This window comes from Schistocerca americana, chromosome 8 (assembly GCF_021461395.2).
Source record: "Schistocerca americana isolate TAMUIC-IGC-003095 chromosome 8, iqSchAmer2.1, whole genome shotgun sequence".
NCBI lineage: Eukaryota > Metazoa > Arthropoda > Insecta > Orthoptera > Acrididae > Schistocerca > Schistocerca americana.
Window position 1 is genome coordinate 510,213,515 of NC_060126.1, and position 26,303 is coordinate 510,239,817.

The following is a 26,303-nucleotide window of genomic DNA, read 5'->3' on the forward strand; positions in this document are numbered from 1 at the left end:
GTGCCAGTTTGAGTTTCCTCACAACTCTTTCTCAAGATATATTGGACAGAAGGGCCGACAAATCATCTCCTTGTCTTAACCCAGTTTTATTTTTAAAATGGTCAGACTTTAATCCATTTAGTAAAACTCTGCTTGTATTTTCGTCCATGCATACTTTTCAGAGACTTATCAATTTCATTGGCAAACCAAATTCAGTCGTTACATTCCACAAGATTTGTCTGTGGACGGAGTCATAAGCTTTCATGAAATCCATGAACATATAATGTATTTTTTATTTTTATTCCCAAAATTTTTCATTTATTGATTGATTGCAAATATATTGTCAGTGGTGGATCTGTTTTTGTGTAAGCAATTTTGATAATCTCCAATTATATTTTCTGCATATGGTTTTAAGCGGCATAGCAATAAACAAGATAAGATCTTATAACCAAATGATATTGACTAATGATATTACTCTATTGTTTCTTTAGATCTTCCCTGTCTCCTTTTTTATGTGTAGACGCTATTAATGATTCTCTCCACTCTCTTGGAATGTTCTGTGTTTTCTAGATAGATGGAATAAACCTCTGTGCAATGCTTCTCCATATTTCAGTATCTAAGCTAGGGTGCTGTCACTGCCAGTTGCTTTACCATTTTTAGGCGTTTGATACACTCTGCCACTTCCAACATGTGGGTTCTGGAATTTCCTCACAGTTGTGACTGTTGCTGGAACTAGTAATTGATGCTTCTGGACCAGAACAATTCAGTAGGTTGTCAAAACACTCCTTGCTTGTCACTAAAATGTTTCTTTGTTCCATCATCATACTGTCATTTAAATCCTTCATCACCTTCGGTTTGTAATCAAAACCTTTTCGAATTTTGTTGATTGTACCATACATTTTCTAGATGCTGTTATTTTGATCATATTCATGAATAGATTCAGTCTGTTGCTTTAGGAATTGGTTCTTTTTCTTGCCTGCGTTTCAGCCTGCCTATAAGCAAGTTCTGTTTCACAATTCTTATTTGTTTGCAATCATTTTTTCTGTAGTTTCATAACCTTGTCTTCAGCTTCTTCACACTCTTTATCGAACCATTTTTTCCTGCCTTTCTTAGTTCTCAGCAGGTTATTATTTGCAGCTGTGAGGATGGCCTCTTTTACATTGTTCCAGTATTCATCACTGGTATATGAATGAATGCTTAAGTTAATAGTGTTCAGTAGTGTGTCCACTGGGATTATGATAATACACAAAGACCATCACATCACGTACAAATATGTCTCAGTACATCGACACCATGATATTATTCGTTTATTTAGAAAGGAAGGGAAACAACTAAACGAGAACCATTTAATGCATTGATGGGTTTACAGTACCTCTAAACAATAGAAAGCAAAATGGAATTCATCTGTAGCAAATGATGATTAGGTTTAGTTGTGAAACCAACAACATCTTTCTTACTGACTGATTTATATGGGATAAAAACGATAAACAGCGAATGGTCCAAAAGTCTTATCAATTAAATGCATGCCAAAATAAGAGAAAACAGAGCTTCGCTGAAAAGTCTTCTGAGATGTGCCCACTGCAGAGTTTATCACTGTCTGCAGTACATCACTTTTCATGAGATATGTAGCTGTCTTCTTAACAGGAAGTGGTGATGTGTTGGAGCGAATGGCTTGGGGAGCAGGAGCACTGGATAGAGTCAGTTTCTGAGGGCCACAGCTGCAGGTAAATAACTGTCTGAACACCCACGCATGTCAGCCTCCTTCCTCACACTGCGTAACTGCATTGTGGCTTATGGCCTCTAGGATGTAAGAGCAACTGGGAGCTTCTCTGACTTGAGTACTATCCGGATGGCCACTTTCAGCTGCAGTCATTGCTGCAGACTATCCAGTGGCATAAGACACATTAGCGATGTTTTGAAACATTTGCACAATGGTTGAAACATTTACACATACAACTTTATTAATGTTAAACACACACTTTCAACACAGCTGTAGCTGTTGGCTATATTTAGATGTATATGAAAGCTCCTGCCACGTGTCTGACAGTGCTGGTTGTAAGACATAGTACACCATTGGTTCAAAAAATACACCCAGTTCACTATCTTGGTTTATTTTTTAAATTTCCCGCCATTTTACACTCGCAAGAAGCGAGCTTAAGTGGAATAATTGAATTTTGGGTTTTCCCCGATAACAAGCAAGATATCTAGGATTTCGTATAATTTTTGAATTTCCTGTCATAGTTAAGTAGTTCCACAATCTTGGTGGATGGAAGCTATGAGGGTAATACGTTGGGTAATAAATTATAGCGATAAAGAAAACATCTGGCAACCTTTTTTGGCTCCTAAGTTGTACTAATCAGGTAATAGATCATAAAGATGAAGGTTATAAATTATAGTAGTGATGTAGTACATTACTTGATAAAGGTCCCAGAAATTTGGCAGCTTTGCTAACTGTGGCAGCACCCACACCCAATGGGACAAAACCCACCTAACATTTCTAAATTTCCCGCCATTTATACATTAAGTAATTTATGTAGAAGGGTGGAGAAGGGGGTGGGGGAGGGGTGACCTTAACGTTGTCTGGGGAGTGGAGGAGATCTGACAGCAATGCAGGGTGTGCCAGAACTGGCTTTGGTCCTTTGCTTCTGCAGTGAGACAAACTCATTTCCTGGAGAAAATTCGTCTGTCCCCTTGATATACACCTCCCATGTAGGCAGCCAATATCAGCAGCTGCATGCTCGCTTCACTTTGTTAGGCATTTCTTCAGTAACTCAGTTTAGGATGTAACTGCTCTTTCTGGGCAGACAAGAGAGAATATTTCTTGACATACAAGCTTGACGTTGGTGGGGAGGCTTGCGTGCCTCGACGATACAGATAGCCGTACCGTAGGTGCAACCACAACGGAGGGGTATCTGTTGAGAGGCCAGACAAACGTGTGGTTCCTGAAGAGGGGCAGCAGCCTTTTCAATAGTTGCAGGGGCAACAGTCTGGATGATTGACTGATCTGGCCCTGTAACACTAACCGAAACGGCCTTGCTGTTGTGGTACTGTGAACGGCTGAAAGCAAGGGGAAACTACAGCTGTAATTTTTCGCGAGGGCATGCAGCTTTACTGTAGCAATGTATGGAAGTGAAACATGGACGACAAATAGTTTAGACAAGAAGAGAATAGAAGCTTTCGAACTGTGGTGCTACAGGAGAATGTTGAAAATTAGATGGATAGATCATGTAACTAATGAGGAGGTATCGAATAGAATAGGGGAGAAGAGGAGTTTGTGGCACAACTTGACTAGAAGAAGGGATCGGTTGGTAGGACATGTTCTGAGGCATCAAGGGATCACTAATTTAGTACTGGAGGGCAGCGTGGAGGGTAAAAATCGTAGAGGGAGACCAAGAGATGAATACACTAAACAGATTCAGAAGGATGTAGCCTGCAGTACGTACGGGGAGATGAAGAAGCTTGCACAGGATAGAGTAGCATGGATAGCTGCATCAAACCAGTCTCAGGACTGAAGACCACAACAACAACAACATACAAGTGCACTGTTCTGTTGTGATCTTGTTCACCTGTTGCTTTTACAGGGTTCCACAGATAGTACAACTCAGCTTCATATGGGCCAGTGGTTCCTGGTTCTGTAGTTATTAAAAATGTATTGTATTTCGTTGCCTGTCATTAACTTGTTTCTCGCGTTACAGGTAAGGGCGCCTGTGCCGCTGCTGCTGCTATTTGTGGTGTTCGGATTGCTGGTGCCAGCTCTGGAGGCGGCCGAGGTGTTGGGCCTCTTCCAGTCACCGGGCCGCAGCCACTGGGTGCTGGCGGAGACGTACCTGAGGGCGCTGGTGCGGCGGGGCCATCGCATCACCGCCGTCACCACGTTCCCCTCCACTCAAGGTGGCACCACGGGCAACTGGACCGAGATCCTCATACCCAACCCCATGAATGAAGACGGTAAAGGAACTTACTCATCAGAATGATATTTTCACTCTGCAGTGGAGTGTGCGCTGATATCAAACATTCCTGGCAGATTAAAACTGTGTGCCGCACTGAGACTCGAACTCGGGACCTTTGCCTTTCGCGGGCAAGTGCTCTACCACCTGAGCTACCCAAGCACGACTCACGCCCCGTTCTCACAGCTTTGCTTCCGCCAGTACCTTGCCTCCCACTTTCCAAACTTCACAGAAGCTCTCCTGCGAACCTTGCAGAACTAGCACTCCTGGAAGAAAGGATATTGCGGAGACATGGCTTAGCCACAGCCTGGGGGATGTTTCCAAAATGAGATTTTCACTCTGCAGCGGAGTGTGCGATGATATCAAACATTCCTGGCAGATTAAAACTATGTGCCGGACCAAGGCTCGAACTGAGGACCTTTGCCTTTCACGGGCAGGTGCTCTACCACTGAGCTACCCAAGCACGACTCACGCCCCGTCGTCACAGCTTCACTTCCGCCAGTACGTCGCCTCCCACTTTCGAAACGTCACAGAAGCTCTCCTGCGAACCTTGCCCGCAAAAGGCAAAGGTCCCGAGTTCGAGTCTCGGTCAGGCACACAGTTTTAATCTGCCAGGAAAGTTTCAACTTACGCATCACTGGAACCTTTTCGGTAGTCCTGGTTGTGGGAAGAAAATCTTATCAAAGAAATCAGATTTACCAGCGTGACGCGTTACCTCTTTCCTCCTGCTAGTAAAGCTATTTCTTCGCAAGATTATCTACCTTCCATAACTGTGCACTACACTACACTTTCGAATTTGGTTTACCACGACCTTCATAAACATGCCTCAGAGACAAGCTCTTCTAGCTTTAGTGTTGATTTGTGAAGACGAGTGTTCGAATGTCGCTATTGTCCCCTCACGTCTAGGACTAAGCGGTGGAACGCTTCAGGAGAAGCATGGAGAACTACGCTTATATTTCTGACCATGTCAAATATACTCTGATAGGGAACAAATCTCAACAACAAGAAGGAGTTGTGGACATAACCGAAAGTTGGTAGCGGTGTTTCTACTTCTGAAAGAAGACGTCCATTCATATTTCGTGCCAGTCGCACAACTAGCGCTAGCAGTTTGCAAATAGGGTTTCCTTTCAATACACGCTTCGACAATCGTGAGCTTTAGGTATCTTTGAGATTGGACATGGTGAGTCGATGTTTGTCAAGAATGCCTTTAATGCGACAAAGACGCCATTATCAACAACTCACCGAGTTTGAACGACGACGTGTAATACGGCTGCAAGAAGCTGGATGTTTCTTTCGCGGTACTGCGGAAAGACTTGGCAGGAATGTAGCCACTGTACATGATTGCTGGCAGCAGTGTCAGGAGAATGTACGGTCTCTGAATGGCCACGTGGTACCACTGACAGGGAAGGCCATCGTGTCCAGGGTACGGCTCTGGTGCATCGAACTGCCTCTGCAGCAGTAATTTCAGCAGCAGTTGGCACAACAGTGATACAAGGAACTGTAACAAATCGGTTACTTCAAGGGCAACTCTGAACCAGACGCTCTATAGCATGCGTTCTACTGACCCCTAACCATCTCCATCTGCGACTCCAGTGGTGTCAAGCGAGAGCTCACAGGAGGGCAGGGTGGAGGTATGCTGTGTTTCCTGACGAAAGCCGGTTCTGCCTCGTTGCCAGTGGTGGCCGTGTGTTGGTTACAAGGAGCCCAATTGAGGAGCTGCAGGCAACCTGTCTGCGTGCTAGAGACACTGGACCCACGCCTGGAGTTATGGTCTATGGTGTGGTTTCGAATGACAGCGGGAGCATGGTTATCCAACACACCCTGACTGCAAATCTGTAAGTCAGTCTGATGATTCGACGTGTTGTATTGCCATTCATCAACAGAAGTCATGGGGGTGTTTTCCAAGGGCCTACCGCTGTTGTAAGTCAACATGCTCTACAGAGAGCCGTCATGGTGTCTTGGCCTCTCGATCACCACACCTGTCTCCAGTCGAGCAGATGTGTGACATTATGGGACTAAAACTCCAGGATTAACCGTCCTTATACTGACAGACCAAGTGCAACAGGCGTGGATTTCCATACCACAAACTGACAACCGGCACCCGTGCAACGCAGTGGATGCACTTTTCCGTGCTTGCGTTCAACTTTCTGGCGGTCACATAGGTTATTTTTTGTACCTGTATTTCACATTTTCACTTCCTTGTCTGGTGCCTACATTGACCTGTAATCATGTTTATCACTTAAATATGTCACCTACACAAATGTATTCCAGAACTTTCATTACTCTACATTAATTAATTTTTGGTGTGGTCATGTTTTCCGGTCAGTGTTTCTGGGGAGCTTTCGATATCCATTGTGTAGACTAGGAGAGGCATCCGTTTAGAATTTGAGGGGTGGGGGGGAGGGGGGACAGAAAGAATCTTGTGACGTTGTATGAAAGGCGTTTTCCAGAAAAGTATTTCATTCGATCAGTTGGAATGAAAACATACTCACGAACAATCCTTTTTGGATCTCTGAAAACGAAGACTCTCGAAATTACCGTTTCAGCGAAAGCATAGAATCAGCGAGTACAACTCTGTTATAGTACCACTTGTCGCAGATGGACGAAAAGATAACGAAGCCATATTGCTCCGTAAACGAGTCAAGAAAATGATTAGAAACCACCTGAGCAGCCACCAGCAAACATTCATCTCTTGTGAGTTGAATGGGGAAGATCTCTGGTTGGAATTCAGTCAGTTATATCTGTTGGTGCGATGGAGGCAGTGAAGCCCCATGGTTCAAACCCAGTGTTCGGAAGCTGCTACGAAAGCGGAAAGAGGTAGAGAGCTATACAGCAGATTCTAAGTAAGCAGAATATTTGTTGACGGACAAAAGCAGAGCAAAATCAGTACCAGGGTAAGGACAATTCGATAAATTTGATTGCATGATTATACTTACTGAGATGTCAAAAAACACTAAAACTTTTGGCCATGCTAAAAATCAGTAAATGGAACGAACTGCTCTCTCCAAATAGTCACTGGCCATGACAACATCGGGACAGAAGATTGTAAAGTCAAGATTCTGTCTTTCGAAAATGATTTACAGAATAAGATCACAACGCATATGTTACGTTCAATTGTTATAGGGATGCGAAACCGATAAAAAGAGAAAAAAGTGAGGGCGTGTTGACAAACAGCTTGAAACGCTCGATAGACGAAAGGACTCGGGACACACGGGCTCTTGTTATATTTTACAGTGTGGTCGATAGCTGTGATTAAACAGAAATCTAAGGTCAAAATGTGTGTAACGGGTGACGGAAAAACTTGGGAGGCTATGTGAACGGCTAGTACGGGAGTCGCCATCTTGGATGCAACTCGTAATTTTAAATGAAAATTGATTCGTGTAACACATAGAACAGGTGAAGAATTACACGAGGGAAAAAATGTGTTTTTCATTTGAGCATGGTGTTACGTCACACTGTAAAATGCCATTTCGTTGCAGCTGTTTACACTGTTTGTATCAAAAATACTGGCACTGGAAGTCAAGTAACGTGCCTCAACTGAATTTTTAATCTTTTTTAACTCTTAAACATTAAACGTTTAATTGATTACTATCGTAACTGACTTTATGTCTGTTCGACGATTTAACCTGACCGCAGTGAAATGCTAGTGAGAGAATCTGCGACATAATAACTTTACTCTCGCTCATTGGAACTCTCGAGTCTTCATCTTGAAACACAGTTTTTATGTATCTTCCACGTTAAAGCAGCATTCTGCTACACAATCGTACAATGTCCTCTTTGTGTTCTTTGAGATAATGGTGAGACCATGTTGAGTGCGTCATTCTTTGTTTATGTTCTTTCTTAGGCGATTAAATGAAATAATGGACGCACACTCCTTCCTTTTGAGTTCTCATCGATTATCTCCATTTTTTTTCGGCACTAGTTGTTACAATACAACATTACCATCGACTGCACCGCATTACTTCACTCTGTTCACCACTTTGTACATATAAATCCTGTTCGATAATTTTCTTATTTCATAGTCAATCCGATCTCATGCCCTCACTTTTCTGTCCAAAACAATGTTTGTTATTTCAGTATTCGCACAGCGCAGCCACGCCATTCGCCGTCGTCCACTCTCACGTCAAGCACACTCGACGTCCTAAACATCCCTTTCACTCAGATCCAAATGGCTCTGAGCACTATGGGACTTAACATCTGAGATCATAAATCCCCTAGAACTTAGAACTACTTAATCCTAACTAACCTAAGGAGGCAGGATTAGAACCTGCAACCGTAGCGGTCGCGCGGTTCCGGACGGAAGCGCCTAGAACCGCTCGGTTACACTGGCCGGCTCCCTTTCACTGTTTTGACGCTACTGGCCGCTGCTCTTGCTTTACTTCCGGCGGGTTTAGGGTTGCTACTTCGAACTCTAGGCTTTCTGTCGATTTCCTCTCAAGTTTTCACGTAGTTTACCAATGAGTACAACATTCTTTTAAACAATGTCCTTTCCTTACCCTTGCTTTTCCTCATCAATCTTCTACACAAAATGGGGTTACGTTTAGGGTGGATGTAAATATTCATTTACCTTCACAAAACAATTAATTACTTGTCAATTAATAAAATGTGAGGTGACAATAAAGGTTTCTTAAGATATTGACACTTCTTCAACATTCTGCACAGGAAAAGGTAAATGCTGATGATGATATGTAGAGGCTGCAGGATTTGCTCAATGTGTTGTTGTCCATTAATCTGCAAGGTCGTTGTCGTCCACTTCAACCACTTCTTATCGACTTTAGCCAACACGTGTGCTGGAATGCCAGCACAAGCATCAGAGGTTTGCTCCCTTGAGGTGTGCGAGGTTTCCGATCTTCACCGCTTACACAACTGCCTTCACTTGTTGCCAGATAAAAATCACGTGGACTTAGACCCTGGGGACGGGGGGCCACTCGACAGGATCACTACGACCTGTAAATCTCTAGAGAAACTGGCTATTCAGGTGCGCTTGGACAGCTATCCCATACAGAGGTGTGGCTCCAAAATTGGAAATGACCCCTCTTCAGACAGCAGTGGCATCATCTGACAACTGCAGGCAATGGACTCCTGTTAGTGAGCCCTGACTGAAGAAGGAACAAACAATACGGGAACCGCATAGTGGACACCAAACGATTACTTTCGACGCACCCACTACCTTCGTTGGACTGATTCAGCGGTGCTTCACATCTGAGCAGTGTTTGTTATTCTGTTTATTTGTCTCTCAGTTCATACAGAAGTTGGCCAGATCTGTAAATACACTCCTGGAAATTGAAATAAGAACACCGTGAATTCATTGTCCCAGGAAGGGGAAACTTTATTGACACATTCCTGGGGTCAGATACATCACATGATCACACTGACAGAACCACAGGCACATAGACACAGGCAACAGAGCACGCACAATGTCGGCACTAGTACAGTGTATATCCACCTTTCGCAGCAATGCAGGCTGCTATTCTCCCATGGAGACGATCGTAGAGATGCTGGATGTAGTCCTGTGGAACGGCTTGCCATGCCATTTCCACCTGGCGCCTCAGTTGGACCAGCGTTCGTGCTGGACGTGCAGACCGCGTGAGACGACGCTTCATCCAGTCCCAAACATGCTCAATGGGGGACAGATCCGGAGATCTTGCTGGCCAGGGTAGTTGACTTACACCTTCGAGAGCACGTTGGGTGGCACGGGATACATGCGGACGTGCATTGTCCTGTTGGAACAGCAAGTTCCCTTGCCGGTCTAGGAATGGTAGAACGATGGGTTCGGTGACGGTTTGGATGTACCGTGCACTATTCAGTGTCCCCTCGACGATCACCAGTGGTGTACGGCCAGTGTAGGAGATCGCTCCCCACACCATGATGCCGGGTGTTGGCCCTGTGTGCCTCGGTCGTATGCAGTCCTGATTGTGGCGCTCACCTGCACGGCGCCAAACACGCATACGACCATCATTGGCACCAAGGCAGAAGCGACTCTCATCGCTGAAGACGACACGTCTCCATTCGTCCCTCCATTCACGCCTGTCGCGACACCACTGGAGGCGGGCTGCACGATGTTGGGGCGTGAGCGGAAGACGGCCTAACGGTGTGCGGGACCGTAGCCCAGCTTCATGGAGACGGTTGCGAATGGTCCTCGCCGATACCCAGGAGCAACAGTGTCCCTAGTTTGCTGGGAAGTGGCGGTGCGGTCCCCTACGGCACTGCGTAGGATCCTACGGTCTTGGCGGGCATCCGTGCGTCGCTGCGGTCCGGTCCCAGGTCGACGGGCACGTGCACCTTCCGCCGACCACTGGCGACAACATCGATGTACTGTGGAGACCTCACGCCCCACGTGTTGAGCAATTCGGCGGTACGTCCACCCGGCCTCCCGCATGCCCACTATACGCCCTCGCTCAAAGTCCGTCAACTGCACATACGGTTCACGTCCACGCTGTCGCGGCATGCTACCAGTGTTAAAGACTGCGATGGAGCTCCGTATGCCACGGCAAACTGGCTGACACTGACGGCGGCGGTGCACAAATGCTGCGCAGCTAGCGCCATTCGACGGCCAACACCGCGGTTCCTGGTGTGTCCGCTGTGCCGTGCGTGTGATCATTGCTTGTACAGCCCTCTCGCTGTGTCCGGAGCAAGTATGGTGGGTCTGACACACCGGTGTCAATGTGTTCTTTTTTCCATTTCCAGGAGTATAGTAGGTCACAGGATAAACGACTGTTTTCGTCCAACATGTGTATCACCGATTCTGAAAACTGAACCTGGTGATCTGGATCGTTCTAGGAGAGATGTTCTAACATTTACATTTCCTAAGGCTTCAATTTACATGTGGCCAAACTTCTCATTATTGATGAATGGCTGACGCGAGTTTCATGCGAGATGCGACACGTACTTCCCTCTCGACTGTCGCTGAATGATGCTAGAGCTGTGGCTGATGTTAGTCTCGAGTTACCTGCGACAGAGCCGGTTGCACGCCGTATCTTGATATGTTTCCCCTCCGCTTGCAATAACTGGGGTACTACTCTCACATGTCGCCTCTTCCACTTCAGTATTACATGCTTCATTTGCGCCATGTTGCCATTGTAATTCACAGGTTTTCCCCATACTGACTTTAAATTTCTGTTTACTCAACTGATTTTGGTATAGTAGGCCCGTTTCACACTCGGCTGTATGAAACGTCGATGGCGATAACTATTAAAATAACCTTTTGCTCAATGATAATCAAAGTACAAATATTTTACTTCAGACGGACGTCGTCATTTACAGATCAGATTGCTTGAAATCGTTTACGTGAGTCTTGCATGTAATTACGCTACTGGCCACTAAAATTGCCACACCAAGAAGAAATGCTGATGAAAAGTGGGTATTCATTGGACAAATATATTATACTAGAACTGACATGAGACTACATTTTCACGCAATTTGGGTGCATAGATCCTGAGAAACCAGTACCCAGAACAACCACCCCTGGCCGAAATAACGGAATTGATACGCCTGGGCATTGAGTCAAACAGAGCTTGGATGGCGTGTACAGGTACAGCTGCCCATTCGGCTTCAACACGATACCACAGTTCATCAAGAGTAGTGACTGGCGTATTGTGACGAGCCAGTTGCTCGGCCACCATTGACAAGACGTTTTCAACTGGTGAAAGATCTGGAGAATGTGCTGGCCAGGGCAGCAGTCGAACATTTTCTGTATCCACAGAGGCCCGTACAGGACCTGCAACATGCGGTCGTGCATTATTCTGCTAAAATGTAGGGTTTCGCAGGGATCGAATGAAGGTTAGAGCCACGGGTCGTAGCACATCTGAAATGTAACGTCCACTGTTCAAAGTACCGTCAATGCGAACAACAGGTGACCGAGACATGTAACCAATGGCACCTCATACCATCACGCCGGGTGATACGCCAGTATGGCGATGACGAATACACGCTTCTAATGTGCGTTCACCGTGATGTCTCCAAACACGGATGCGACCATCATGATGCTGTAAACAGAACCTGTATTCCTCCGAAAAAATGACGTTTTGCCGTTCGTGCACCCAGGTTCGTCGTTGAGTACACCATCGCAGGCGCTCCTGTCTGTGATGCAGCGTCAAGGGTAACTGCAGCCATGGTCTCGGAGCTGATAGTCCATGCTGCTGCAAACGTTGTCGAACTGTTCGTGGAGATGGTTGTTGTCTTGCAAGCGTCCCCATCTTTTGACTCAGGGATCGAGACGTGGCTGCACGATGCCTTACAGCCATGAAGATAAGATGCCTGTCATCTCGACTGCTAGTGATAAGAGGCCGTTGTGATCCACCACGGCGTTCCGTATTACCCTCCTGAACCCACCGATTCCATATTCTGCTAACAGTCATTGGATCTCGACCAACGCGAGCAGCAATGTCGCGATACGATATACCGCAATCACCATAGGCTACAATCCGACCTTTATCAAAGTCGGAAACGTGATGGTACGCATTTCTCCACCTTACACGAGGCATCACAACAACGTCTCAACAGGCAACGCCGGTCAACTGCTGTTTGTGTATGAGAAATCGGTTGGAAGCTTTCCTCACGTCAGCACGTTGTAGGTGTCGTCACCGGCGCCAACCTTGTGTGAATGCTCTGAAAAGCTAATCATTTGCATATCACAGCATTTTCTTCCTGTCGGTTAAATTTCGTGTCTGTAGCACGTCATCTTCGTGGTGTAGCAATTGTAAAATTTCACTCCTTGCAGTTATTTTCGTCTAGGCCCCAGTATACTTAAAGCTTAGCCATATGCTTAACATTTGACATATTTGTCATATTCATTGAATGGTACATGAGCACAAAAATTATTTTAACGATATTGGCTTACATTACCGGTGACAGCGGAATTTCTAGTAATAAACTATTGAGTACAACAAAAGAGAGGGACTAGTTTGTGGTGTTGTATTTTCTGATTTTTTAAAAATCATCTACAATTAAGTCACGGACAAACAACCTTTTACAAAACTTTGATGAGATTCACTTTTCTCTCACTCCAAGTTGGGTCGACTTTGGGGAAATAGTATTTCTGTGCTGCGATGTGGGGCTTTTATCGGAAAATTTTGGCTTATAGCCTTTGGGTCAGATTAAATACTAGTATTTCGACTCTGAGACTGGATACCTCTTTCAACTTTAATGAGCTTTCTCCCTGACATACGACTGCGGCAACCATTCATCGAGGAAAATAGATATGGCCACAGCTTCACACACTCCAACGAATAATTTATACACCGCTGGTAACATACATTCTTCAGCCTCTTGTAGCATCAGGTTTATTTTCTGCCGGTACTCGGCAGTGCTAAATAGCACTGTAGCGTTCCCTTTGTCCGCTGGTAGGATCGTTATATCAGGTTCATCTCTAAGGGACCGGAGAGTTGCTCGTTCTTCCGCAGATACGTTATTTTTAGGTAATAGCGATCTGTCGATTATTCTACAAGTTTCCCGTCGGACTTCCTCTGCATCCTCCTTTGGAAGCCGACGTACTGCTTCTTCCACGTTCTGGGGACGGCGGAGGAAAAAAAAATGGTTCAAATGGCTCTGAGCACTATGGGACTTAACTTCTGAGGTCATCAGTCCCTAGAACTTAGAACTGCTTAAACCTAAGTAACCTAAGGGCATCACACACATCCATGCCTGAGGCAGGATTCGAACCTGCGACCGTAGCGGTCGCGCGGTTGAAGATTTTGAGTTCTAATTGATACATATAAGCGATTAAGTTCCACACGCACAAAATTTCATTATATTCATACTGGCAGGAAATCTTTCTATCCTAAACAGCACTATGAGCAGTTCACAGGCGACCTCTACAGTAAATTCCTATCAAATTGTCTTTCGCCCTGACTTCTGATAATCAAAATAAATGCTCGCCACAAAGTGGAAAATAATTGTCACCACTTGCCACGCGGATTGATAACATTGCAGACGGCACACTAACAGTTACTTCTGCGAAATATAAGCGATCCACGAGGGTGTACGGTCCTCGTGAGTCCACCTTCTGTTATTACTGAAAATATACGTTTTGTAACAGCCTGTCTCTAACATCATCCCATAACCCGAGGCAGCGAGCACTCCAGCTTTTGAGTGACGCGGGTCTTACGGTGGCTGGGTGCGAAGTGAACCCTAGTCTTGCCTCTCGGACTGTATTTATACATGTGACGATGCGAACGGCAAAGGAAACACCTGCTGTCATCCGCCCTATGCCCACGGTAGCAGCCTCTAAACGGCCGCTTTCTCGGACACACAATATTTAATAACAATCTTATGAATCAATTTAGAATCTTAAAAATTTTTGTATGAATGTAGGTAAGTTAGTTAAAATAGCAGAAATAGTTTTAGCTCGCCTGCATTAAAACTTTGCCTTCCAGAATATTTAGACCAGAACTGACAGTAGAACATGAACTCGGAACTACAGCTTTAAGAGACCTACTGGTTGTTATTAACATCAAGGTCCTAAAACTTATTATAGCTGTATTATTTAATACACTACTGGCCATTAAAATTGCTACACCACTAAGATGACGTGCTACAGACGCGAAATTTAACCGACAGGAAGAAGATGCCGTGATATGCAAATGATTAGCTTTTCAGAGCATTCACACAAGGTTGGCGCCGGTGGCGACACCTACAATGTGCTGACATGAGGAAAGCTTGCAACCGATTTCTCATACACAAACAGCAGTTGACCGGCGTTGCCTGGTGAAACGTTGTTGTGATGCCTCGTGTAAGGAGGAGAAATGCGTACCATCACGTTTCCGACTTTGATAGAGGTCGGACTGTACCCTATCGCGATTGAGGTTTATCGTATCGCGACATTGCTGCTCGCGTTGGTCGAGATCCAATGACTGTTAGCAGAATACAGAATCGGTGGGTTCAGGAATGAAATACGGAACGCCGTGCTGGATCCCAACGGCATCGTATCACTAGCAGTCGACATGACAGGCATCTTATCCGCATGGCTGTAACGGATCGTGCAGCCACGTCTCGATCCCTGAGTCAACAGATGGGGACGTTGGCAAGGCAACAACCATCTGTACGAACAGTTCGTCGACGTTTGCAGCAGCATGGACTATCAGCCCAGAGACCACGGCTGCGGCTACCCTTGACGCTGTATCACAGACAGGAGCGATTGCGATGGTGTACTCGACGACGGACCTGGGTGCACGAATGGCAAAACGTCATTTTTTCGGATGAATCCAGGTTCTGTTTACAGCATCATGATGGTCGCATCCATGTTTGGCGACATTGCAGTGAACGCACATTGGAAGCGTGTCTTCGTCATCGCCATACTGGCGTAAAACCCGGCGTGATGGTATGGGTGCCATTGGTTACACGTCTCGGTCACCTCCTGTTCGCATTGACGGTACTTTGAACAGTGGAAGTTACATTTCAGATGTGTTACGACCCGTGGCTCTACCCTTCATTCGATCCCTGCGAAACCCTACATTTTAGCAGAATAATACACGACCGCATGTTGCAGGTCCTGCACGCACCTCTCTGGATACAGGAAATGTTCGACTGCTGCCCTGGCCAGCACATTCTCCAGATCTATCACCAACTGAAAACGTCTTGTCAATGGTGGCCGAGCAACTGGCTCGTCACAATACGCCAGTCACTACTCTTGATGAACTGTGGTATCGTGTTGAAGCTGAATGGGCAGCTGTACCTGTACACGCCATCCAAGCTCTGTTTGACTCAATGCCCAGGCGTATCAATTCCGTTATTACGGTAGATGTGGTTGTTCTAGGTACTGATTTCTCAGGATCTATGCACCCAAACTGCGTCAAAATGTAATCACATGTCAGTTCTAGCATAATATATTTGTCCAATGAATACCCGTTTATCATCTGCATTTCTTCTTGGTGTAGCAATTTTAATGGCCAGCAGTGTAGGTTTCATCACGTGCTGTAACCAAAACTTTCTAGCATTTATATAACAGGTACTTAATCTACTACAAATAAGGACATTTTTGTTCCAAATTTTGTTTTCAGTAAATTACTTGAAAACTATTAGATTTAGCTTAATGGGGTCAAATGTTGAACTGAAGCGCCATACAAATTTTCATATTTCTAAGTCTAATATTTAGTGCCTTCAATTTTTCTGAAAAACGTGGATTCTGACCAAATTATTGCTTTAATCACGTCGAAACTTGCACCAGTTAATTTTGACATACATCTGCACATTATGACCAATTTCTGGCTTCTTAGCTTTATTATTTAGCGCCATTCATTTTTTCTTAAAACGATGTATTTAGGTAAAATACGTCCGCCCCCGGTAGCTGAGTGGTCAGCGTGACAGAATGTCAATCCTAAGGGCCCGGGCTCGATTACCAGCTGGGTCGGAGATTTTCTGCGCTCAGGGACTGGGTGTTGTGTTGTCCAAATCATCATCACTTCATCCACAGCGACGCGCAAGTCGCCGAAGTGGCGTCAAATCGAAAGACTTGCACCCGGCGAACGGTCTACCCGACGGGAGGCCCTAGTCACACGACATTTTTTTTTAGGTAAAGTATTGACCTAATCAATCTGATGCTTGACAGTTTAAACAGTATTACACTAAAGCATATGCTGACAAAGTTCGAAAAAGCAACTTTAACTTTTAATTTCGTTCTTAATTTGTGGTGCAATACTTGTGCTCTACGCACAGACGCGGTATGGTGACGTGGCACCAGTAACAGTGAACTGGGCTGTCTCGGCACACTCGCTCGCCTCTATCTCTCAAGCGATACAGCGCTTGTTTCGCCACAAGGTGGTTAAATTTGCGCCGACACAGAATGACGTTAAGTTGCAATTGTGTTCGTGAAGCTTCTCTTGCAACTAAATATTTACATTACATTACATTTCTCGTTTTCCGTGGATCCCTTGGAGAGGAGTCTCTGGGATGTGGAAAGCGTCAAATCTTTTTTTTAAGATCCTTTATTTACTCAGATACATGGATATTGTACAATTCTAATGCCGGCAGAGTTATGAGCTACAATCCTTGTGAAGATATTCGTCGATGGAGTAGAAGGAATTGGCCAACAGGAAGTTCTTTAATGCACTCTGAAACCGATCTTTATCACTTACAATACCTTTGATATGCTCTGATGAGTTACTGAATATATGAGTACCCATGTATTTGACTCCTTTTTGTACTAATGATAAGCTTTTATAGTGATTATACAGATTGTTTTTGGTTCTGGTATTAAATTTATGCTTTGCACTATTTTGTGTCAAAAGAGTAATGTTGGAAATGACAAAGGACATCAGTGAGTGTATGTACTGAGAAGTGGGCCGAATAAACCAACTTCTTCATTTTTAAATCACCAATTTCTGTTATCATGCATACTGCAAATGTAGCTGAACTAAGGCGTTTCATTAAGTCTAGAGTGTGAGTTTTCCAATAAAGGTTGTGCTCAATTTGCAGCCCTAAAAATTTGACACTGTCTACAACTTTAATTTCATTGTTTGAATGCATTATACTTATAGGGTCACATATTCTTCGTGAGGTACTAAACTGTATGTACTGGGTCTTGTCAAATCCATTTGCTGTGAACCACCCATTGATACTTACAAATATTTCATTAGCTGATTGCTCAGTGAAATCATGGGTACTGTTTTTTATACCAATACTAGTATGATGTGCAAAAATTTGCATTTTGTGACACTGCATATGGAAGGTCATTAATATATAACAGGAACAGCAAGGGACCTAAAATAGAGCCCTGTGGCACCCAGTGGCTTGTGGTTTCATATTTTGAATGACTATTATTAAGTGGGAAGCCTGATACTGCTTTCCATTAAAAAGATAGCATGAGAACCATGAGCCTGCTACTTCTGTTATCCCATAATATTTTAACTTTTGTACATGGGTATCATGCTTAACACAATCAAAGCTTTAGCCAGATCACAGAATATTGCAAGTGGTAATAACTTTTGATTTATTGATTTTAATATAACATCTGCAAAAGTGAATATAGCTTGATCAGTTGCCAGTTCTTTCCGAAATCCAAACTGATTGTGAATGAGAATATTTTTCTGTACTAAGTGTTTATAAAGTCTATTGTACATAACCCTTTCAAACACTTTTGAAAATATTGACAATAATGAAATGGGACAGTTTCCCAGCGATGATTTGTCTCCTTTTTTGTGTAACTGTTTGACAATAGCGTATTTAAGCCTATCTGGCAACACACCACACTGGAGGGATGCATTACATAAGTAACTCAGTATGTTAAAAAGTTCTGGGGAGCAACATGGTAGTGCTGATGTCAGCATAACACTGGAACATATGTTTTTAAGAGAGCTAGTAGTATTAGAAATCTCTTTCAGTGAGGTGGGATGTAGTTGAATTTTGTCAAACTTCTGTGGAAATGCATTTTTTAAATATTTTAAACTGTCTTCTGACAAGGGAACCTCCCCATCGCACCCCCCTCAGATTTAGTTATAAGCTGGCACAGTGGATAGGCCTTGAAAAACTGATCACAGATCAATTGAGAAAACAGGAAGAAGTTGTGTGGAACTGTGAAAAAATAAGCAAAATATACAAACTGAGTAGTCCATGTGCCACATAAGCAACATAATGGAAAAAGTGTGCTTAGAAGCGCCGTGGTCCTGTGGTAGCGTGAGCAGCTGCTGCACGAGAGGTCCTTGGTTCAAGTCTTCCCTCGACTGAAAATTTTACTTTCTTTATTTTTGCATAGTTATTATCTGTCCGTTCGTTCATTGACGTCTCTGTTCACTGTAAAAAGTTTAGTGATTGTGTTTTGCGACCTCATCGCAAAACCGTGCGATTAGTAGACGAAAGGACGTGCCTCGCCAATGGGAACCGAAAACATTTGATCGCAAGGTCATAGGTCAACCGATTCCTCCACAGGAAAACACATCTGATATATTCTATACGACACTGGTAACGGCATGTGCGTCACATGACAGGAATATGTTGTCAACCCACCTAACTTGTACACTTGGCGAATGGGTAAAAAGATTCTTCTACCTTTCCCGATTTAGGTTTTCTTGTGGATGTGATAATCACTCCCAGAAAAGTGATGAAAACATAACAGTTTGTCACATAAACTGAAAATAAAAAATTAAACTTTACACTCGATGGAAGATTTGAACCAAGGACCTTGCGTTCCGCAGCTGCTCACGTTACCACGAGACCACGGCGCTCCTGCTTTCCGAGTGTCCTTGATGTTGCTTATCTTGCCATGAACTACTCAGTTTGTATATTTTGCTTACTTTTTCACAGTTCCACACAACTTCTTCCTGTTTTCTCAGTTGATCTGTGTTCAGTTTTTCAAGGCCTATCCACTGTGCCAACTTATAACTAAATCTGAGGGGGGTGCAATGGAGAGGTTCCCTCGTGAGGAACTATGCAAACCTAAGTTGTCTTCTACAGAAAGGAAAAAGTTGTTGAAAGTGTCTGCAATTTTGGAGGTATCTCTAATCACCCATTTACATTTAAAATAATTTCCCCATTTGCTTGATTAGTTTTTCCTGTTTCCCTTTTTACTATGTTCCATATAGTTTTTATCTTGTCATTAGAAACATATATTTTTTCTTGAAAATAAATACATTTTGAGGTTCTCATTACTTTGTTTAGAATTTTACAATATAATTTGTAATGTGAATTAGCTCTGTAGTCATCGTTTTCCCTTGACATTAAGTACAGTCTTTTTTTTGTTTTGCAAGATACTTTTATTCTATTTGTAATCCAAGGTTTTGAAACATTTAATATATTTGCTTTGATTACTTTCTTAGGGCAGCAGTTTTCGATGTGACTTATGACCATATTAGAGAAATAGTTATATTGTTCATTTATCATGGGTGAATTGTATACATCTTTCCAGTCTGAATTTCTCAAATAGTTTTTTATACCTTCAATTCCCGTTTAATTTATTCTTTGTACAGTTTCCCACTTCTTGTTATTAGTTGAATCAGACCCCACTATTTTAAACGTAAGCAACTGGGCATCATGAACTGAAAGGCCATTAAATATTGGATTTATACTATGATTTGCTAGTGTGGTAGTATCTATGAAAATGTTATCAATAGCAGTGCTGCTGGTACCCATAACCCTGGTTGGGAACTGTACTAAGGGAATGAGATTATGAGAAGTGGTAAGAGACTCTAGTATGGATCTTGAGTGACTATCTTCCAGAAAATTTAAATTAAAATCTCCACCTAGTGTGAGTTCATTATGTTTAGAAGTTAAGAAATTTAATACTGCATCAATCAGTTTAGTGAATAGCTGGAAATTACCGGTTGGAACCATGTATATTGTGACGAATTGTTTTTCTTTTGTGTGTTTCTACTTGTGTGGCACATGCTTCAAAATGCTGATCACTACAGTGTTTAAGATTGTCAATGTTTTTATAATTGTGACCCTTTCAAGTGGCAACTCCTCCTTTTTCCATCTCTTTTCTACAATAACTTGAAGCTAAGGTATACCCTTCCATAATAAGCATTTCAATTTCACTACCTAAATGATGTTCAGAAATACAAATAATATCAACAGGATTTTTAGACTGTAGTTCATCTAAACAGATCTGAAATTCATTAATTTTGTTTTTTAAACCTCTGATATTTTATACTAGCTTAGCACTCGCTGCTTCACTCGCACAATCGATATGGTCTGCAAAGATTTCTTTTGTTTTTCTTCGACCAAATTATTATTTTTTCACCAACTGCAACATCATCTACACTTTTCACGCTAATTAATGCCATAGAAACATAGTCTTTTCTTATGCACTTTTGACCGAAAATCGATTCTGGTAGCTGGAGTTCAAGTTTTTTGTTAATAGTGCCTTTGCGTCATTTTGGTGATATCTCCACAGGAAGTTTCATCCCTTAACACATATATCTTTGTGTCTAATCGAGAAGTGAAGTACCCGTTTTCGTGGATGCAGTTTTAAAATTTTTTTAATGTAACGAAACATTTTCTTGAACATTCTCACCCCGTATTTCGCCCAACAAAGGGTTGAATTTCCAAAAACAGGGAAAACGTATTTTTTGCATTTCCAACACAGAATCCAAACACAGATATTCATATATTTAGCTTTGAAAACGTTTTGATAACGAAATAATTTCATAAAACTTTCCATTCCATATTTCGCTCCCTTAGGGGGTGAATTTCCAGAAACAGTATTTTTATTTATGACCAAGAAAACAAATACCAGTTTCCATAGATATAACTTTAAAAATGCTTTAGTGGCTCTTTAAAAATGATTTATCTCCAAAAAACTCGCATCCACTACTTTACCTCGTTAATGGTTGAAGATCGAGAGATGCTGAATTACTTTCTTTTTACTTCTAGCTGAGAAACTAAATACCAGCTTCCGTCTTTCTGTCTTCAAAATTGTCTTTATAGCGACATATTTTCAAAAACCTTTCATCCCCTTAGAAGTGGAGCTTCGAACAGTCTCTTCTTAAGCGATATCTACAATATAAGATCCACACGCCTCAAAATTTCAAGTTTCTATCCTTAGAGTTTTCGGGTGGACGATGATGAGTGACTGAAACAGTCTGGCCCTATTTTACCCCCTTAAGGGTTGAATTTCCCAAAACAGGGAGACACGAATTTCTTTCATTTGTAACTGAGAAGACAAATAAAAATTTTCATAGATTTAGTTTTAAAAATGCCTACGCTACGGAATGTTTTCATAAAACATTTCACCCTACCATTTCACCCCCTGACGAGATTAATTTCCAAAAATAGTGAAGTAGGTATTATTTTATTTCCAACAGAGAAGCCAAATACAAATTTTCATAGATTTAGCTTTAAAAACTGTTTGGCTAAGAAACATTTCCACAAACGTACATCCGGTATTTCACCCCCATAGGAATTGAATTTCGAAAAACAGTGACAAATTTATTTTTTGTTTCTAACTGAGAAGTCAAATGCAAAATTTCATAGATTTAGTCTTGAAAATGCGTTTATAATTAAATATTTCTAAGGCACTTCATTCCCTATTTTACCCCATTACGGGTTGATTTTGCAAAACCGGCTGAAACTCGTATTTCTTTATTTCTGACCGAGAAACCATATACGAATTTTCGTAGGTCTGGGTTCAAAATTGTCTTGTTGTTGTTGTTGTGGTCTTCAGTCCTGAGACTGGTTTGATGCAGCTCTCCATGCTACCCTATCCTGTGCAATTTTCTTCATCTCCCAGTACCTCCTGCAACCTACATCCTTCTGAATCTGCTTGGTGTATTCATCTCTTGGTCTCCCTCTACGATTTTTACCCTCCATGCTGCCCTCCAATGCTAAATTTGTGATCCCTTCATGCCTCAGAACATGTCCTACCAACCGGTCCCTTCTTCTAGTCAAGTTGTGCCACAAACTCCCCTTCTCCCCAATTCTATTCAATACCTCCTCATTAGTTGTGTGATCTACCTATCTAATCTTCAGCATTCTTCTGTAGCACAACATTTCGAAAGCTTCTATTCTCTTCCTGTCCAAACTATTTATTGTCCATGTTTCACTTCCATACATGGCTACACTCCATACAAATACTTTCAGAAACGACTTCCTGACACTTAAAACTATACTCGATGTTAACAAATTTCTCTTCTTCAGAAACGCTTTCCTTGCCATTGCCAGTCTACATTTTATATCTTCTCTACCTCGACCATCATCAGTTATTTTGCTCCCCAAATAGCAAAACTCCTTTACTACTTTAAGTGTCTCATTTCCTAATCTAATTCCCTCAGCATCACCCGACTTAATTCGACTACATTCCATTATCCTCGTTTTGCTTTTGTTGATGTTCATCTTATAGCCTCCTTTCAAGACACTGTCCATTCAGTTCAACTGCTCTTCCAAGTCCTTTGCTGTCTCTGACAGAATTACAATGTCATCGGCGAACCTCAGAGTTTTTATTTCTTCTCCATGGATTTTAATACCTACTCCGAATTTTTCTTTTGTTTCCTTTACTGCTTGCTCAATATACAGATTGAATAACATTGGGGATAGGGTACAACCCTGTCTCACTCCCTTCCCAATCACTGCTTCCCTTTCATGCCCCTCGACTCTTATAACTACGATCTGGTTTCTGTACAAATTGTAGATAGCCTTTCGCTCCCTGTATTTTACCCCTACCACCTTTAGAATTTGAAAGAGAGTATTCCAGTCAACATTGTCATAAGCTTTCTCTAAGTCTACAAATGCAAGAAACGTAGGTTTGCCTTTCCTTAATCTTTCTTGTAAGATAAGTCGTAAGGTCAGTATTACCTCATGTGTTCCAATATTTATACGGAATTCAAACTGATCTTCCCCAAGGTCGGCTTCTATCAGTTTTTCCATTCGTCTGTAAAGAATTCTCGTTAGTATTTTGCAGCTGTGACTTATTAAACTGATAGTTCGGTAATTTTCACATCTGTCAACACCTGCTTTCTTTGGGATTGGAATTATTATATTCTTTTTGAAGTCTGAGGGAATTTCGCCTGTCTCATACATTTTGTTCACCAGATGGTAGAGTTAGGACTGGCTCTCCCAAGTCTGTCAGTAGTTCTAATGGAATGTTGTCTACTCCGGGGGCCTTGTTTCGACTCAGGTCTTTCAGTGCTCTGTCAAACTCTTCACGCAGTATCGTAGCTCCCATTTCATCTTTATCTACATCCTCTTCCATATCTATAATATTGTCCTCAAGAACATCACCCTTGTATAGACCCTCTATGTACTCCTTCCACCTTTCTGCTTTCCCTTCTTTGGCTAGGACTGGGTTTCCATCTGAGCTCTTGATATTCATACAAATGGTTCTCTTTTCTCCAAAGGTCTCTTTAATTTTCCTGTAGGCAATATCTATCTTACCCCTAGTGAGGTAAGCCTCTACATCCTTACATTTGTCCTCTAGCCATGCCTGCTTAGCCATTTTGCACTTCCTGTCGATCTCATTTTTGAGACGTTTGTATTCCTTTTTGCCTGCTTCAGTTACTGCGTTTTTATGTATCCTCTTTTCATAAATTAAATTCAATAATTCTTCTGTTACCCAAGGATTTCTACTAGCCCTCGTCTTTTTACCTACTTGATCCTCTGCTGCTTTCACTACTTCATCCCTCAGAACCACCCATTCTTCTTCTACTGTACTTCTTTCCCGCACTGCTGTCAATTGTTCCCTTATGCTCTCCCTGAAACTCTGCACAACGTCTGGTTTAGACAGTTTATCCAGGTCCCATCTCCTTAAATTCCCACCATTTTGCAGTTTCTTCAATTTTAATCTGCAGTTCATAACCAATAGATTGTGGTCAGAGTCCACATCTGCCCCTGGAAATGCCTTACAATTTAAAACCTGGTTCCTAAATCTCGGTCTTACCATTATATAATCTATCTGATACCTTTTAGTATCTCCGGGATTCTTCCACGTATACAACCTTCTTTTATGATTCTTGAACCAAATGTTAGCTATGATTAAGTTATGCTCTGTGCAAAATTGTAACAGACGGCTTCCTCTTTCATTTCTTACCTCCAATCCAAATTGTAATAGTAGCGACATATTTTGAAAAAGACACTTCATCTTCTGTTTCTTCTCCTTAAGGATAATAAATGCGACTTTTAAAACGAGTGAACTAGCCCGTGTTTAAAGCTACACTTCTCGCGTGGCTGCGTGAGCGACGATGCACGACTTACGGTGTTTCTGTTTCCTTCTCCTTTCAGATAATCTCAACGCATTCGACGAGGCCGTGACTGGTGTTTTAGAGTGGGCAAAACAATACCTCGAGTTCTCAGAAAAAATGTGCCACGGATTTCTGAAAGATGAAAACGTACAGAAACTGTACAAGTCGGGAAAAAAGTTCGACGTCATTATTCTAGAGAATATCTTCACAGAATGTTTACACGGATACGCTCACGGCCTGAAAGCGCCTGTGATCGTGCTGACGAGTTTTGGAGGTCTGGACTGGATGGCCTGGATGGTGGGGAGTCCAAACCCTTACGCCTACGTTCCGACTGCGTTCCTCACATTCGGCTCGCACATGAATTTTCTTGAACGACTGGTGAATACAGTTGTTGGGATAGGACACAACGTGCTGCGTCATATTTTATACATACCTCGACTAGATTCTATTTTACAAACGTATCTGAGAGATCCTTCACTGCCATCTCTGTCAGAAATCGAAAGACGAACTTCACTTCTCTTAGTTAATTACCATTTCACTCACGGAAGCCCACGTCCCCTCGTACCCAACATGGTCGAAGTTGGAGGGATGCATGTCGGGAAGCCTAAGCAGCTACCACAGGTAAGACGTCACAGCATTAACAGGAGAGACTGTAACTTAGCGGATCTGCATATGTTGTTTCATGAATGTTTATAATTTTAGTAATGCGTGGGAAGTTCAATAAGTAAAGCAACACAATTTTTTAATCAATCGATTTCTGTTGTAAAAAATGCAGAATTTTTTTTCGGACATCGTGGAATGTTCCCGCTTCAGTTCCTGTAGTTTCCTGAAGTTCCGATAGATGGCATCACTGTACGTAGCCTCCAAAATGGCTCTGAGCACTACAGGACTTAACATCTGAGGTCATCAGTCCCCTAGAACTTAGAACTACTTAAACCTAACTAACCTAAGGACATCACACACAGCCATGCCCGAGGCAGGATTCGAACCTGCGACCGTAGCGGTCGCGCGGTTCCAGACTGAAGTGCCTAGAACCGCTCGGCCACAGCGGCCGGCCGTAGCCTTCAAAACAGCGTCACTAACTGAGGTACTTTTCAAGCAGAGAGCTGTTTTTGAGTTTCTTTCGGCATAAAACCAGAGCATCACGGATAGTCACAGCCGCTGGCAGAATGTCTACGGAGACGTAGCGGTGAACAAAAGCAAGGTGAGTCGCTGGGCTAGGCGTCTGTCATCATTGCAAGGAGGTCGCGCAAACCTGTCCATTCCCCAGCTTGCCAGCCGGCCGCACGCGGCTGTCACTCCTACAATGTTGAAACGTGTGTGCGCTGTTGCTGGAGGTGATCGCTATATGACAATCAAAAACCGCGCTGCTGAAATGTACATCTATTATTGGTAGTGCTGGCACACTCAAAAGTGTGTCTGCACTGGATTCCTGGCCTCGTGACAGGACAAGGAGAATTGGTGGACCGCATGTGCGGAATAGCCTGTGCGTTACGAAGCTGACTGTGACAATTTTTTGTCGGGCATCGTCACAGACCATGGAACATGAGTCTCTCACTTCGAACAGGAAATGGCGGTCCATCGTGGCGCTGGTAAGTTCCTATGGGACACAATGGGATCAAAGTGCTGAGGTTATCGGTCCCTAGGCTACCACGCTACTTAATTTAACTTAAAGTTACTTACGCTAAGAACGAGTCCTGAGGGAGGACTCGAACCTCCGACGGGGTGGGAGTCTCCATGAAATGACGCACCTCTGCTCTGAAAAGAAAAAGTTCCC

The 26,303-nt window shown here is 43.0% G+C and overlaps 1 protein-coding gene across 1 annotated transcript in view; it reads left to right on the forward strand.

Annotated features, from left to right (window-relative positions):
• The window catches only part of LOC124544654 (UDP-glycosyltransferase UGT5-like), a 100,225-nt gene that overhangs the window by 16,483 nt on the left and 57,439 nt on the right, over nt 1-26,303 (forward strand). The window contains exons 2-3 of the mRNA XM_047123268.1: nt 3,675-3,927; nt 24,567-25,147. Of these exons, the coding sequence (XP_046979224.1) occupies nt 3,675-3,927; nt 24,567-25,147 (834 nt within the window). The remainder of the gene's footprint in view (nt 1-3,674; nt 3,928-24,566; nt 25,148-26,303) is intronic.